The sequence below is a fragment of the Antedon bifida genome, chromosome 2 (assembly GCF_963402885.1).
Source record: "Antedon bifida chromosome 2, ecAntBifi1.1, whole genome shotgun sequence".
NCBI classification, from domain to species: Eukaryota; Metazoa; Echinodermata; class Crinoidea; order Comatulida; family Antedonidae; genus Antedon; species Antedon bifida.
The window spans coordinates 26,802,659-26,820,875 of NC_136227.1; the positions used below are offsets into that span (position 1 = coordinate 26,802,659).

An 18,217-nucleotide genomic window follows, 5' to 3' on the forward strand; every position below is an offset into this window, starting at 1 on the left:
CCATTCTCACATTATAGCATTAGCCAAAAGTATATACAAGTGTCAATCAAACTATGTACAATAAATAAGGCGATGATGTATATTAAAATTTACATTTATACTCATAATTGGTCTAAAAATTAAAACTCTTAAAATAGCTAAGCACACACTACGTAATATATATTATTTTTATATTCATGTTACCACCTATTATAGCTTGACGTGTTTAAATGTAATAAACAAGTCGAAAAGTTACTAAGTCGGAAATTACACACGATTCTCATGCTATATGGCATATATTTTTACAGTATCATAGACAAAAAACTGTGTAATGAGTTCTGTATGAAAATTAGTATAAATACAGGGTCACATGTGATGGATACGCTATAGAGTATGTCCTTCAGGACCCAACAAATATGGGTGTCCCATAAAAAGGGGTTGGCTACATGGTTAAAACATACATTTCTCCTTGTTCGTCTCTCGGGAAGGTGACCACTGTATTATGGAATTTGCTTATGCTATACTACCTTTTTCCTATACACAGTTAAAGAATCTCAGAATGTGTAGATAATTTTTGCAAGCATAAATTTAACGGAGGGCAAGCATTATTTGATGCGGCAGACTACTCACCATTTTAACAATTTTTTTAAAATCAATAAAATCTATTGTTTTATACAAGCTTTGCTAGTTTAAAAAATAATTTGTTTGATGTATTGCGCAAGGCAGCTTCATGATATATCACATATTAAACACTTTTCCTGGTAATATTTATCAGAATTTGACAAAAAAATATTACTAAATAAAAAAAACAATAGTTAAACATATATAAACCAAAGCAATGATATAATATTTGGTTAAAACATATTTGGTACAAACTTCTACTGTTTTCTGGCTTATCGCTGTTATTAATGCTTGATATGCATGGCTAAATTCGTTATGCAATGCACTTTACTTTGAAAAAGAAGTTATCCTATAGTTATTGATTTAATGTTAACATGTATTAAATTTATGAAATTGTATTGATAAGTAGTAATAGAAAACTATGCTACTTGATATGTTCCTTGTTTAGAATAATAGTATAAAGGATATGTTTAATGTCAGTGTCTATGCTTTAATTAAAGCGTTTTTATCCACATAAATATACATTATCTCATATTTATTATTTCTATTGAACTGCTGGTCACATAACAAATATTAATAATAGGTTTTTGATATCAAAGTGAATTGTAATATCAAACGAAATCGTGATATCCAACAGATTTTGTAAAATAAAAGATTGTGTTAAAATTCAGCTGCATACACTTTTAAGAATACCACATCATTTACAATTTAGAAAAGAATAAATAGTAGATCATCTTTGGTCTGGAAGAGTGTCTTAAATTTGCTACGATACGGTCGAGTTGTTCAAGAGTTCGTGACTTCGAGATTTCTGAATTGGCTGTGAGAAGTTGCCCTGGTTCTGGTACTCCATTGCACTCTGACGAAATTTCCGGCCAAAAGCTCGTCCGACAGAACCCTGAAAAAATTGTATACAGTTAAATTAGGTTTTGTAATTAATTAAAATAAAATGTACTATCTTAATCAATTAATAATCTAACTAAACTACTATAAAACATAAAATAGCGCACATAAAATAACTACTGTACTTTTGTTATTTATATTTCAGTTATGAAATTTGGTGCACCAAAACAAAAATGTAATACAGTACTAAAAACAATGCTCTATATTTTGACAGAACATAAAAACAATTTAAAGCCACATTTGTTAAATTTAAATTATATAATTTAATTTTTTTTTAATAATAATTTTCTATCATGCATTTCTTGATACTTGATACTTTCTTACTACAATAATCATTGCTTTGAAAAAATAATACAGATCATAAAAAACAAAAATAACATTGAACAAAAATAATATATCGAAAGTGAGAAGAAGATTTTTTTATATAGAAAAAGCAAAAATTAATGCAAAACATTAGTATAAAAATCTATAAAAAAAAAAAATAGTACATTTGTTTTAGGATATTATTATTATTTATTTTTTATTTAGATAGAGGAAGGGAGTAACAACATCAGAGAGTGAGTTAAACTCTGGTATATCTGGTAGATAGGACTCACACACCAGCTAAAAATGATGTCTCCAAACCGGTGCTGTAGCCTCAGAATTCTCCTCTGTTCAAAGATTCAAGACTAACCCACTAGAATTTGATGCAAATAAAACAGAATCAGTATTTCCAATAAAGATCGCCAATTATTGGGATACAAACACAAACATTACAAATAAATGCATCGCAATGGTATCTTATAGATGGTTTTTAACATAGCATTTTCTCAGTCAACTGAGGATGAACTGGCACTATGCAAATACTGACAGGCTATTAGAAGGTCAAAGGTTATCGTGAGTAGCAGGATCAGTGTGCTTTGTTTTCCAAATTTAAAATGTGAAACTGATAAGTTATAGACTCCATATCATGCTGTCAGAAGTGAGATTTCTTACACATCAGGTCTGAGATTGGTGATGAGAGTTAAATCTATGTGACACATGCGAAAAGCAACCAAGAATCCATGCAGGTCTTTTGACAAGTCTGGTGTGATAGGATCTGTACTATGTGGCATGACCCTTACCCCTCTATGCATATATCTGATAATCTATCCTATAAGGGTCTATTTGCCCTCACAGCATTACCCTTCAAAACTAATATATCTCATTGACATGGGAAGGCTTAGCATGAGGAGTGCCAAGACCTCCATACTAACAGTAAACTATAGTCACAATTCAAGTATCAATGAAACTATAGAATGATAAAATTAGTTTTCAAAACAACCTCCAACTGAAAAGATCACAATCTAGAACTATAAAGTACAACCTATGAAAGAATCTAAAATGTGCAGATCATAATGTGTAACCTTCTTTACATAACTGATAAAACTGACTTTTTTAATCTAATCACAAGAAATGAATACCATTTAAAGAATAATAGTTTCGTGAAGAAGGTACTTTTATCAAAAGTTTAATACAATCTACTTATTTTTGCAACATTTTACAAGATTTTCACCAATGTCAATAATAATCACCCCTGAAGTACTGTATGTTTGTGATTTTAAAAATAATAAACCTAGATTTTAGAAAAGGTACAGGAAAGATACAGGATATGATGAAACACTGACAGACATGTATTGGTACTTAAAAGGCTCCATAAATGTTGTCAAGGAAAACATTAAATTTAATACAAAATAACATATCCGATTAATTTCTATTTTATGCAGCTATCTGTCTGTGTATATTCTGAAAATGGCCTGCTACACATCTGCAGATGATGGTACGAATTTAAATTTAAATAAAGATTTTATGATACCATTTTCTACATTGAAATAAAAAAAAAGTGAACTTTTATTTAATTATTCTGTTGGGAGAGTGACTATGGTAGGCCATTCAAAAAGTGTTTGGCTGCAGAGTAGAACATTAAAAGTAGGGGTTTAGTACAGGTTATTTATTTAATACGCAACACAGTCATCATCCTCACATTGCACAAAATTCTAAACATTTTTGTAAATAATCTGCCATGTAATAGAACCATTTAGCATCAAATAGAACACTGGAACCCTGGTACAAAATTAAATGGCAAGTATACACAAAAGAAATATAATTGTAATTTTACCTAATCTGTACAAAACAGTTACAGTAGTAGAAAAAACAACTAAAAATTAAATAAATAAATTTAAATGTTTTTCTTATTCTTGTACAATATTCACTATTTTCATCATAAACAATTAAATCCATATTCCACAACAAATCGCAATAAACAACACACACAAAATAAAAACAATTGAAAATTAGTAAAAGTTGAAATATATAATGGAATGAAATTTCATTCAAAGCTATTAATTATGGCCATGCTCATTACACAATTTAAATTATATAATAATTATATGTATAAATAATTAATAACATGCAAGTATATAAAATATGAATAATATACAAGATAATTTTAACAGACACAAAATTAAAACACATAAAATTATTATTCCATTGTTGTCATCTGAAATTAAAATGTTATAAGTTATAATATGTATTTATAAAATGATTTAAAAGATGTAACGGTACTCTAAGAAATGAAACAAAAATAACTGAAATTGCGCAGTTTAAAATATATTGCAGTTAAATTTTAAAGATAACTAAAAAATCTTTCTGTATTACACAGGTTTCCATCCCATTAAAAACCATATTTTTGGCAGTTTTTTTTTAAAGAAAGAATATTAAGTATTACAAAAATGTTTGATTAGTAAATTAATCAAGATTACAGATCTTTATTAATACTAATAAGCTCAATAATTTTTGGTAATATAATTATAATTTACTTTGATAAACAACAAATGGCATAAAGAAAAGTGATCTTTGGTTACCTGTGTTAATATTCAATTAAAAATAAAATTTTCATTTTTCTTAATATGCAATTGTTGTGCCGAAGTTTTTTTGTTTTACTATAATTTTTAAGGAGCGTTACATCTTTATACAGTACATACTATATAATGTGGTATTTAGTATATAAAGCTATGTTACTGTTATACTGTAGTAATTGTCTATCTATGTTGTAATACTACCGTAATACATTATTAGTTTTAACTTTTCGAAGCATTATTATCTGAGAATCTACACTGCAGAGAATCTAAAACTATAATGTTGATAATAATGTTATTATTTGGGGATTTTTTTTCAGGCAATTGCAGGAATTGAATTCACCCAAAGGTTATAGTGTTATTGTTAACAGAAAAGAAAGAATTACTTTATAGCTTTACTCAATATTCAGAGGCTGTCTCTCTGAGAGTTTCGTAAAGAGGGACTTTGGTAAGGTCGGCGGCAGACTTTGAAATCCGTCTCATAATCTAGGGAGCAAGTAAGCAATCAATCAATCAACTTTATTTCAGTATTAAAAATGAAAAAAAATGTTTGAAAATCATTAATTAGAAGTGTCATTCAGTAAAGACGATGAAATACTTGAGATGCGACTTTCTTAACAGCTCATTTGACATTTCATCCATCATAAGTGTTTTTTTTAATCGTTTTAATGATCAACTGACGCCAACAAATATTCCAATCAACTGATTGTGTTTGCAGATAATGTTGGAATGAAACAATATGAGTCACATTTGTATAATATAAAACTAATAATAATAGTAAAAATAGATTTGTAGACGTTGGGAGTTTATGAATCATCTTGCCGATATAAAAGATGCACACAAACGTTAATTGTATAAAAAGCAAAATACAGACGCCTAGTATTTATTAGTTCAAATGTAAATACATTTTTCGTATAAAATATTAACATTTTGAACGTCATACTGTATTTTAATTAAGTCAATTGCATATAAAAGAGTAAGTAATAAGTTGATATTTAAAAAATAATTACTTCGAAAATTATGTCTACAAAAAAACTTTAAAAAAAAGTTTAAATTTAAGGTTTACATGTTTCATTGCCAACTAAAATATAGGGTCACATGTTAATAAATATAATAGGTCTAGCTTATTGTTGTAATAGTAAGACATCTTTAAAAAAATAAATAATTTTAATATAATAATATACATATTTGACAAAATATTCACTGCTTATTCCTTACCCTAAACATTGGCCGCCTCCGACTCCCTCGAAGTTCATCGTCGTTGCCGACATAGGAACGGACAAATGACCTCTGCAAAGACGCCTGAACGTGCTTTGAGGATTTGGTAGTCAAATTTGGCAACGAAGTGTTATCAGAGTCTGATGATGACCTGAAAATATGACATGAAATGGAGAAGCTGTGAGCATGCATATATTTTCAAATAATTTTCCAAATGTAAAATAAAAACAGTACAAAGTTTGGTCTACTAGCATCCATTTATAGATGATGTAGAAAGGTGGTGACTATTTTAGGATAGATGCAGGAAATGAATAAACTTTAGAAGAAGTTTATTATAAACCGAATACAGTATTATGATGACAGTGTGTAGCATAGCAAAAAGCTATACAAAACGATCTTATTGCTACACATTTCTAAAATTGTGTAGCAAAAAATACAATACAAGTATGTTTCTGGTCTAAAAAATCAGTTTGATAAGCAATATTGCTAAAAAAAATTTGTAAATGAAATTTTCCCTGGATGATATGTATATATATAAAATTATGATTCTAAACATTGATGATACATAATAGACATGGTTGCTACTATTTTATTATACTAAATAACATTTTTTTTTAGTGGGGAATCAACTAATTGATAGTTTCCCAGCCTAACTGAATCGGTGAAGCTTGCTTTCTAGTCCTAACATCCAGGCCTGACCAAGTGCCAGGGTTGTAATTCACAACTGTTTCTACTCCACTCTCAAAGCCTGGAAAAAGACTTTATTTACAACCACAATATAATCATCCATCTTTTAGTTATTGGTGAGTTACTTGCTGTTTTAAAAATGTATGATTTTTTTAAATTCTACATTTTGGCTGAGATGATGCTATTATGACAGATGATAATGAAATGTTAAAATGTGGAAATGAAGATAAAAAAAAGATGATATCGACCGCATCATGCAACTTAAATATACAAAAACAACACCAAATGTTATAGTTGTGATTGCCATACCTTGCTGGTCTGATTAATGAGTTAAACTCTGATGTCAGATGTCGTCGAAGGATATTTTTGGTTGAAGATATTCCTAAAAATGTACCAAGATGCTCAGGAGTAAAGGAAGAGTCAAGAACCACAACGCCACCATGCACTCCAGTTTCAATTAAATTATTTGAATATTCCTGCAAAACATAAAAACACAAATTAATAATCATTGCACCTCAATTCAACAAGAAATATATGCAAATTTACATCGTCACATTATGGATTTTTTTTACAAATTTGGTCACTAGGGGCGGAACACCAAGTGGGGCCCAGCTGGCCACCACCTCTCTAACTTTCTCCAATTGTAATGCAAAAGATAGGACATTAAATTAAGCTCAGCCCTTCATTTCACCATTTTTAGGTCCTGGACCTCAATCAAATCAAATTAAAATCTTGGATCCGCCTCTGGTCACAGAACTTCATCGGACTACCGATTTTCTAGCTGTATACATGTAACTATAATGGAAGCTCTATCATTACAGTTCATGAACATACTAGTAGAATAACATCAATTGTTTTGACACTTTTTAATACAATTCAATTTTTATCCAATAAAAGAATGAAACAATGAATGAAAACACATTATGTTCCACATCTTACATCATATGATGAGTGGATTGAGGGAGAGATCAGATGCAAGATAGGAAACCAACTCAAACTTACATAAAGCTCTGTCTACACTATCAAACTTTATGTACCAAAAAATGTGATGTGCCTATATATGGACATGATGATGACATACCACTACCATATTTGGGAATATCACTACCATATTTGGGCACATCACACTTTTTTGTCAAACTAGTTTGATAGTGTAGACAGAGCTTTTGAAAACAAATGTAGGCATGTGTATGTATAATAAAATCAACTTACCTTTAGATCTACTGTTTTTGTCCATTTAATAAATCGCTGATTTGTCCACACTAACGGGTCTGTATCAAAACTTTCACAGTTATTTCTACGTTCCATCAATATCTGATAAAAAGTAAAACCATCTTATAGTTTACAATGCATTTTTTCTAGTTTATTTAATTTTGTTTTTAAATATATGTTGACAGAAGTATCTTATTTCAATGCAATATTTTTATTGTATTTATTCATCTTATGTCTTTAGGCACGTGGCCAAGGATTACCAACAGTAAATTAATCACTGTCCTATCATGTAGGTGTTAATTCCTGACACAGGGGCTATATTGTGAACCAGTTCACTGGGGTAACCCCTACTCATCTTAAACTGGGTTTTTTTTAATTTGCACACGGAAAAACTGTGTACACTGGACCTACAGTTTATAGTCCTTATCTGGGAAGACTCAAACTATGCATGGTGAATATCGTATCGTATGCTAAATGTGTATTGTTTTTTATCAACCACTTTTAGCTATAAAATATATTATTATTTAACCGAATTCTGTCACACATACCTTCTTATCAAATTGCACTTTCTTAAGGACCTCAATACCATAGAGTATGCTGACTTGGTGAAAGCGTACAGTCATGTGTAAATACTTCTCCAGATCTTTCTTTGTCAGTGTGTTCAGCACTCTGCCATCAATCTTCTCCTGCTCAAATGTTGCTGCGTATTGCGGTAGACCGATGTCGCTCAGCCATGTCCGGCAAACCCACCTATGATCCAACTCCCCTATTTTTGGATAAGGCCTATAAATAAAATATATCATATCACATTAGCTGAGTATAACCAGGAAAAAACAAGGAGAGTGCAATTTACCAATTATCAAAGTTTAACCTCCTGGTTGTCTGAGACCCCAAATTTCATCATTTTCTTGAAAACTCTGTACATACTATTATTTTACTGTGATTTGTGATCTGATGAATAAATGTATTTGTATTTGTAAATTTAAAAAGAACACAAACAATTTTTTACTACAATTTGTAGAAAATGCTTCTTGAAGAAGGAGAAGGGGGCACGTCTTTTTGGACTTATTGGTGGCGCTATACCAACTCATCGTCGTCATGGGATTAACAACGCTAGACGATGAAACGCCAGTTGAGAATGAAACCTGATAGGTTTCGAAATGTACTGTAAGTTCGCTTATATTATTTTTTGGTTGTTCAAAAAGAAATTTTATTTAATATGTATTTGTAGTTTAAAAATTGCTGATGCAATGGGAACTGTTATGAACTAAGAACTTTTAATTAATTGTGGCTAGAGCATGTCTCATGAGAAACAATATATTATTATAAAAAAATTAAACAAAATGTGAAAAGGCACACAAGTAGTTAATAAGAGCCTCAATGAACTGCAGCATAGAAAACATTAAATAAAAGGTGAAAAAGGTGTACAGTAGTTAATAAGAGCCTCAATGACCCAAGAACTGCAGTGTAGAAACAAAATATAATTTAATTTTTTTTTTTTTCGGAAATGGACGTCAATAGTTACAAAATCAATTGCATAAATCAGTTTAAATAAAAAAGGCAATTAGTGTTCTTACACTTGGTTGGAACTTCTGCTTTCTTCTATTGCTAGCCGAATTTTTCTTTTGTGCAGCGTGTTTGTTACCCCAAGTCCTACTTCTAACTCTGAATCAGATAAACCTAATAAAACCTGTAAAGTCAAAAACATGGCATTGTGTAAATCATCAATGTCGCCCTCTAGAATAATGTGGGAATTGTAGAATGTAAAGAATTTTGCATAAAGCTTTTAATACTATTAATGTGAAAATAATAACCAAAGTTGAAGTAACCAACAGATGTCTGCTTACTAGGACTTTGACCCACAAATGTATGAACTAAGAATATCTACAATGTACAATGTTTAACAAGCATCTTATAGAATTCTTCGGGGGAGGATCCAGGATTTTTTTATGCGGGGGAGCAATAACATTTAATATTAATATTTCACTGCTTAATCAATACAACTGACATTTAGGACAATACATTTTACTGTAAAATAATTTATTAGCAAACAGCTATTTGAAGATTCTTAAAGACCCCTTCCCTTCAATTTTGGACGTTTTTTGGAAAATAATACATATATATCACTTTAAAAACATTAAACCATGTCATTCCTTGTCTTAAATGTACGTTTTATGGTAAATTATGATAAAAAGTGAGAAACAATGCACTACCTAAGTAGCTCGCGGCGATCGACCTCTCGTGGACGGTCTTAGGCCTAGCCTAGCTAGGCTTAGTTTTGTAGGCCTAGCTGGTAAACATCGGTAACGTACGAACATCGTACGCTAGCTATATACCTAGCCTGGCGTTGTATAGTTGCTGCTTTAATTGTCTATCTATTTTTGCCAGACTCTGTTGATACAAATTGGGGAAAACCCGGTATTTTCGCTGAAAAGTCTTCCATTTGTTTTGGCCTCACGATCGATCGAAAAGTGGCCGAATTACAGGTGAAAAACAAAAATATCAATCCGCGCGCAATGCATTTCGGGATTTATAGCGGGCCGCTATAATTATTAGAATCGACTTATTTTTCACATTTTTAACCGTTTAAAGACGAAAAAAGTTATCGTAATAGGACCATATAGTATTATTTTTACATTAAATATAGTTTGTGATCTTAAATTAGATCTAAAAAACGTAGGGAAGGGGGCTTTAAGAAAAATAGATATTTGAATTATTGAGTTTTGTTATTGTTGTAAAATATTAATAGGCCTATATATAGGCATGTGGTTAAATAAACTAAGCAATTATGTGATTGGCCTTTATTAAAGGATGCACCTCGTCTCGTGAGTCTCCTTAAAAGTGACATTCTCTGAATGGCTTCCTACATTTAAGTTTAAATTGTATTTCAAAAAGACAACAAAATCTAACCTTTCCACTTTTAACATTCTCAGCACACTTTAGGGTATACTGTGGCAAGCACAAGACAAGTTCTAACCAAGCAAGGACGGTATTGGCTCTCCATTGTTGCATTGGTTGAACTTTGCAAAGTTCAGCCAATCGTAGCTTCTCTTGCTCGTCAAGACCAATTTCTACCATACTACTATGTTTTGAAGAGACGCTTAAATTATTTATTGATATTGATGAATCTGAAAAATAACAATAATAACACAAGTTAGGATTGTTTTTAAATTTGATTAAATTCAACAAATATTACTTATGACACTAGTGTTATTTAAAGATCTATTGTCCTCCAAAAACATGAAAAATGAAGATTAATAAATCAGAATTTGAATAGGTTATTTTGTAGTTTTAATAAAGTTAATCACTAAATGCTTTCACTTATAAATGACAAAATAAATGGTTAAATTCAACCAAAAACCCATTGACTGGCAGCTAATTTGATCATTTTTGGCTTTAAAATTACAGTTTTTTCAGGTAAATACATTTTTTTTTTCGATCCAATTGTTGGTCACAGTGGATAACTATTATGTTACATTAAAATGGCATATTCAACAAAAATGTTAAGAATTATTTTTTCAGAGGGACAATACATCTTTACAGAAAAGGTAAAAAATAGGGTACATTATTATTTCATTCATACACTGTGAATTAAGGAAAAGTAATGTGTTTTATTTCAGGCAGAAAAAAAAGATTACAAATTTATGATTTATGTCATTTATCCAACTGTGTTTGAACAATACCATGAAAGCCCCAGTGGTCTAATGGTAAGGGCATCTGCATTTCAAGCTGAAGGTTCCAGGTTCGAATTTCGGTTGGGACGACTTTTTCTCATTCTCACATATTTCCTCATCTTATCGTTTCAAATTAATTAATAAATTTTCAGTATATCACCAGGCGGTTTATAATTAATGTTCTTTGCATGTTGTTTTTATAATGTCAAACTGTGTGATATAACAACAGGAAACAGTGGTGTGTTAAGACTATTTATGAATCATTAATCTATTTAAAAATATTATATAAATATAATTCAACACATCAAAAGTCCAGTTAATTCAACAATTAATCAGTTAAATAATTGATTAAAGTTATCAATACAAAGGCATATCTCACAAAGAGCCTAACATTACCATTATTATATTATTGTTTTCTTGGAGGCGCCCGAGTCCGGGATGCCCGAGCCGCAACTGGTGCTAGCCAGGACTTAAACTAGAACTATAAAAATAAGCCTGGCTAGCGACGAGGGCGTATCCCCATACTTCGGTTTGAGTTTAGCTTTGCAATATTTATTAGTTTGTTATATTATCATATAATTCATGTAAATAATGAAAGCAATATTATGTTCAAAATGTCTTTATCAATGTAATCTTATAATGCAATATACCATTTTATTATTATTATTATACCTAATCTCAATTTTTAATACTGAATATCATATCTTTATATCGTTTTAGCTCTGTAATATAAATTTTCACTGTATACATATTTGTTTTATCATATTTAGATTTCAACACAATATCAAAATATTTTCTATAATCTTTTTACATCAGACTGTGCAATATCACTTATATATATTTATTGATAGATAGATAATATAACCTGTATCATATTGTTGATCATTGCAATAAAAGTGGGTTGCCCCCACAAAAGAGAAAAAAAAAGAGCCTAACAATGGTGCCAAGACTTGATGTTTTTTGCAATTCATAAATAGTTTTAAGTTTATGTCATTTTTGACCTTTTACTTCAAATGTTTAATCTAATTCTGTTTGTGTATTCTATTGAAAACATGTTACTTTTAATGTGAAGGGCATATGCACATTATATGAGTCCAAAGTTATTATTACAAAAAAAATATTCTGCTCCTCTAATATTTTCCCATTTTGATGAGAGAGACATTGCAAAATAAACATTATGTTTTATAGAGAAAATCATGACAGTATTGACTACATAAATAAAAATAAATGAAAACAAAATTAAAATTTGTTTACCATCAAATGATAATTGGTCTAAAGTTGATTTGTTCTTCTTTCCAAACATTTTTGACAATGAGTTGAACTTTCCTGATTTCTTTTTCTTTTTGTGATGATCATTTACTGTTCTGTTTGATGATGACAGTTCTTCCGAAGAAACCGATATATGATCAGACGAAATTAGAAACACACGACTTTCATCGTCTTCTTGCGAATCTGAGGAAGATGATTTTATCAAATTAAAAAAAATAATATAATAAAACATTATAGATATAGTCTGTCATAAAGTCACATATTAATTTCCCACAAAACAACTTAATACTGTAACAGTAGTAATAACTCACTGTGTATGATGTTCTTATATGAAGAGGTAACATGGGCAATGCCCTAGTTTCAAACAAAGTTCAATAACATCAATACATGTTAATTTAAGTATCATTAATACCTAAAAGCACACTGTCAATTATGTTTTTTATTTGTAGGAATTGTATATGAATTTTATTTTATTTAATTATAGTTTTGTTTTAGTTATAATGACCCATTATTTTCAAATTAAAATTTCAGTTTTACCAATATTGCCATATGTAAGTTAATTTATTGTTATTTTACAGTATTTATTCTATTTTTTTTATTAAACTTTTTTTATTGAGGGCGACTCAAAACAGCAAAACCTGACATGCATGGGGCAACAGCAGTTCTAAAGTGCATAATACTAAACCGCTAAATTCAATGCAAAGTTATTGCATTAATTTTTATATATACAGATTCTCAGAGATGTAAAATAGGGTTATGAGACAAATCTTAGTCTTTTTTTATATATATTTTTTTTAAGATCGTCATTTTAATTGCTATTCTATCTTGCATAACTGACTCATAACAAAACAAAACTAGGTCTAATGCACCTAGTGAGATCATTTGGTGTTTGACTTCAACATACAACACTCACCCAGGGGAATTTATACGCCTAGAAACTTGACAAATTAATAGAAACATATGTGGAAGATGCACAGAAAATGTAGGTCCAACTGTTTAGGAAGATTCAGTATTCTAACTTCTTCTCACAAGAGACAGTGGACTGAGTGTTCCATATTTTCTAGTCCCTTGAGCCTAGAACCAAGTCTTTCTAGACATCCCAGGACAGGACTAGTCATGGACTGTCTCTGGTGTTGTATTAGTTAGAAGTAAAGCCAATGAAACAGAGTTTCTACTGACCTTAAACTTTAGTCAAATTAATTGTATCTGGTTTATATAATGTGTTACTTACATTTAAAGTTTAAGTATGGTATAATTACATTATTGCAATTTGGTCTTATACTATTAGTATTAGGCCTACCTAGCTGTATTTAAATGAGCACCCACTGGGGCTGAAAATGTCTAAAAAATGTTTTTAAAACATGCACATCTAAACTGAATGTATAGAAATAGGCTTTAATTTATGATAAATCTTCAAAATATAATTTGCATGCTACATTGTTAATTATATGGTAGCAATAATTATCCTAAACATATGGCAACATTACATTTTATAAAACTGCTTTTAAAATCAATTGTTATTGGCTATGAAATATTACATGCTTTTAATTTTCCATCAATATTGACCTTTTTGCAGAGAAAATTCAATGAAAAGGAAAATGAGAGACCTACAGTAGAAGAAACACCCAATAACTGTCATACATTTATACGATGAAATCAGGGAGAGTTTCAAGGCAAAATAATGTTACTTAAACATAACAGGGATAGCGGCAAGGGGACTATTTTTCCTTAGGTTTTACAATCCTTTATAAACCAGGTAAACTGTGCTTTTCGTGTACCTGTACTCTTTCCACATCAAGGGTATTAATTACCATTTTAAGATACCATTATCAAACTGATAAATCAACACGCATTTAATATAGTAAATGCTGAAACGAACGCTGAGTATATCATGGCTTATTTATGTTTATCACCATGCATCTAGCGAACCATTAGTAATAGTTTGAAGTTTTAGTGAAAAGGAAATTCATTATGAGTGGAAAAATGAAGTTGAAATGTTTTTAACTGCAAATCAATTTTTTTTAATGTATTTTAAACAATATTGTCTGAAATTGTTTCAAAGGTCCATACAAATATCATTATTCAATGTTCCTAGTTGTACTGTGGTCTGTAGTAGTATGAGAGTTTATTCTAAAACTCTGTGTACACGATCAAACTAGTGTGCCCATGGTAGTGATATTCCCAAATATGGTAGTGATATGACATCATCATGTCCATATATGGGCACATCACATTTTTTTATGTCACATAAAATTTGATAGTGTAGACAGAGCTTATCACAACTCAACAAAATTAATCATTTATTTATATTATATTAATTTATATTACTGCATATTGGGTATTAATTGTGAATTATGACAATGTTTCATGACAAATATGGTACGGTAATGATGATGGCAATGTGGAAGGATAAGTTTGATATGGGTGGACCGATAATAAGAAGAAGGAAATTATTTAAACAAGTTATAAATATTGAAAAAAAAAAAAGGAAAAATAAAATTTGTTAAACTTGAAGGGATTTCCTGTTATTTAAGCACAGGGTTGAGAAAAGTCAGGAAAATATACTTGTAACTGCTAATCACCTTAATTCTTATCTCAAAAACGTCATTTTTAATTTATTTATCTAACTATAATTTTATGAGTTCTCGATTTTTCATCAGATTTAAGGCACGCCCAAAAACGATGGCTACAGTGAAATGACAGACACATTTATCATTCTTAGATTTTAACCAATAGGTTTTAACTTGTATTCAAATTCATAAAAATCATTTGAATAAAAATAAAAGTCAGTAATTAATACCATAAAAATGTTTTAAAGAATTAGAAAGAAATTGAAATACAAATAGTTCGATTGTATTTTTAAGAAAATAATTTTAATAAAAACATTTTTAAAAGGAGTAAATTAGAGTTTTAAATAAATATTAAAAAATAAATTTAAATGAAAATAGTTCATTGTTGTTGAACTACATTAAAAAAAAAATAATTACAAGCTTAAATACAAAAAAAAGGAGGGGGGTCATTTATAATTAGATTTTACTGGCTTTATTTTAAAATCCTAGAGTGACACTGCCAGTCTTTTTGTCATCATGTCAACTAAAAAGAACCCATTCACAAAAACATAATAATAATGGTAAACATTTTTATTATAAGTAGACTTGCAGTGCCTGGTAGCTTTGGCAGATCCTTTGGGACCCACAAAATAATTTAATGTAAAATGTTATACATTATAAAAAAAATTTAATTTACGGTGTCAGTGACAGAGTGGTTCATATGTATCACATGTTCAAATAATCAAAAACTTAAAATCTGGTTACAAGTCAAGGCTCTTTTGTTGAATCATTTTTATTCTTATTTTGTCTAATTTTGAATCACATTATCTGATAAGAGGTCATTTGAAATTATGAGTCAGATATCTGCATTCTGTATTTATTATATCTTTTGATTGACCGATTGATTGATCTTTACTTCTCTTTCAATTGAGTCTTTCACTTTTAACAGTTCATTCAGAAAAGAAAACTGATTGGTAAAAATTAAGAAATAAATATAACGATGTTAATAATAATGATGATAACCAAATTGTTTTTTAGATATACCTCCCAAAAAAGAAACCCAAGAATAATGTATATATTTATAGCAAAATTTCAATTAAAAAGTTAAATTAGATGAATAACCAAATGTAAATAAAAAAATGAATAAATATATAATAAGTCATTTTGAAAACATTATAGAATCTAAAGAGAGAATTTTCCATAATGATCATTTAGTGTACTTGCCTTCATTTTGAGTACATTCAAAAAAATTACCTAAGTTGAATAAAATGTAAAAAAAAAACGGAATCTTTGTTTAAAAATGAGAAAGTGATTGAGTTAGTTAAGAATTAAAAGTAAACTTTTTGGAAATGTGTTCATGTACCTAGAATTTTTAATTGAATACCATGGAATAACGTGTCATTTAATATATCATTTTCGAAAAGTTATATTTTATTTTGTTACTAGTTATAATATATATTTTTTTTTTTACATCTACAAGGTTGTATTATTTAAACAAATTTCTAAAAATTGTATATTGATTCAATAATGTGAACACCTGCGATTATATTTATACATGCAATTAACATACAAGTGTCCACAAAGTATTATATTGTCTTGAGAAAGAGTTCTACAGAGAATTATTAGCTTCTACGTATCTATGTTAATTAATTAATTATAATTAAAGGTAAAATACCATAAAAGGTAAAATTAAGTTATAAAACACACATAGTTAATTATTAATTAATTAAGCATGATTGCAGAGAGATAGTAAGCAGCTGATAGACAACATAAATGAAAATGTACACAAAAAGAGTAAAATGCAAAGAAACCCTAACTTACGAAGCATTGAATATTTGTTAATTGCCTACAAATTAGTTTATTCAAATTATAATATCATAAAACCTGATTGTTAATATTGCTACTATAGCAGACAGTGGAGGATTCAAAGATTTTATTTTTAATTCTTAAGTAAAATACATGAACAATGTTTACTATTGTTCCAGATAATAAGCAACTTCAATAACTCCAGAGGGCGCCATATTTACAAGGTAAATCGGGACAAAAATTTAACATCTAGGCCATAGCGCGGTGATGTAAACTTACATCATCGCGCTAGCCTTGGGCCTAGATGGAAATTTTTGTCGCAATTTACCTTGTCAATATGCCGCCCTCTGGAGTTATCAAAGTCGCTTATACTCAAAGTAAACGCTATAATTCAAACAAAAGCTACTGTACAGTAAAATGTGTGTATTTGGAATAATGTATGAAAATAATACACAATGTGAATATGACTTTTTCATCCAAAAGGTAAAATTACATAGGCCTACAAAACAAAATACTGTACCGACGTAGTTTAATTTTACTACATTTTCGTGCACAAATTCGCAAACAAATTTAGATGAACTTTATAATATATACTGATTTGACTGAACAATTTGGGATTTATCCAAAACGGAATGTTAACAACACAGTGAACAAATGTAGTTTGTGAATGTGGTCTAAACTATTCATGCATGAAATGTGTAATTTAAACATGTAATTAAGAAATGTTATAATTTAAATATGACACCAAAAAATAGATGCCAATTCAAGAAAACAACTATTAAGGTATAAATGTATACATTCAAATTGCTTTATGAGTTTCAAAATTGTTTTTGTCAACTTCAACACATTAAAAGATTATATAGTTCTATTTATTAGTCTAAAATTTAAAATACATTATTTAATTTTAAAATAGATACAGTAGAACCCCTATTAAGAGGATACCTTCAGGACTAATTTATAGGGTTTTCTTCTGAATAGGGGTTGGCTGTAGTATTAAAACATAAATTTTCCCATATTTGTTTCACAGGAATAAGTACCTCCTTATAAGTGGTGTCCACTGAATAGAGGTGTCCCTTGAATAGGGGTGTCCCCAGAATAGGGATGTCCCCTGAATAGGGATGTCCCAAGTGAGAGGTTCTACTGTAACAGAAAAAAAAGTTGAATTTTCACCAAACATTGATCAGATATAGAAATAATTTGCTTAAAAACATTAATTAAGCACTGAATACTGTATCCCTGATTTTAAAGAAATTTATGAATTTGCTAGATTGTTAGAAAATCAGATACAAAGAGAGAATGACACAGGATGATGGTACAAAAGTGGATGATAAAGAAAGAGAGACAAACGTCTCTTAGAATAGATGAGTTAATGGGTAGCATGCTCGCTAGATGCATGGCGGACGCTAAATTCCGCTTCTCTACTCAC

The 18,217-nt window shown here is 29.6% G+C and overlaps 1 protein-coding gene across 7 annotated transcripts in view; it reads right to left on the bottom strand.

The window, feature by feature from the left end:
* Positions 1–803: 803 nt before the first annotated feature.
* LOC144858828 (kazrin-like) overlaps positions 804–18,217 on the bottom strand; it is a 74,206-nt gene continuing 56,792 nt past the window's right edge. For 5 of the 7 annotated variants that reach the window (XM_078714948.1, XM_078714947.1, XM_078714950.1 and 2 more), the window contains 8 exons: positions 12,422–12,619; positions 10,404–10,621; positions 9,071–9,183; positions 8,042–8,276; positions 7,494–7,595; positions 6,591–6,757; positions 5,595–5,745; positions 804–1,495 (listed from right to left, as the gene is read on the bottom strand). In XM_078714948.1, the coding sequence (XP_078571074.1) occupies positions 1,364–1,495; positions 5,595–5,745; positions 6,591–6,757; positions 7,494–7,595; positions 8,042–8,276; positions 9,071–9,183; positions 10,404–10,621; positions 12,422–12,619 (1,316 nt within the window). In that variant the 3' untranslated portion in view covers positions 804–1,363. Of the gene's footprint in view, positions 1,496–2,100; positions 2,177–4,762; positions 4,863–5,594; positions 5,746–6,590; positions 6,758–7,493; positions 7,596–8,041; positions 8,277–9,070; positions 9,184–10,403; positions 10,622–12,421; positions 12,620–18,217 lie in introns of all 7 variants that reach the window. The other 2 variants (XM_078714951.1, XM_078714952.1) reach the window with 2 other exon arrangements.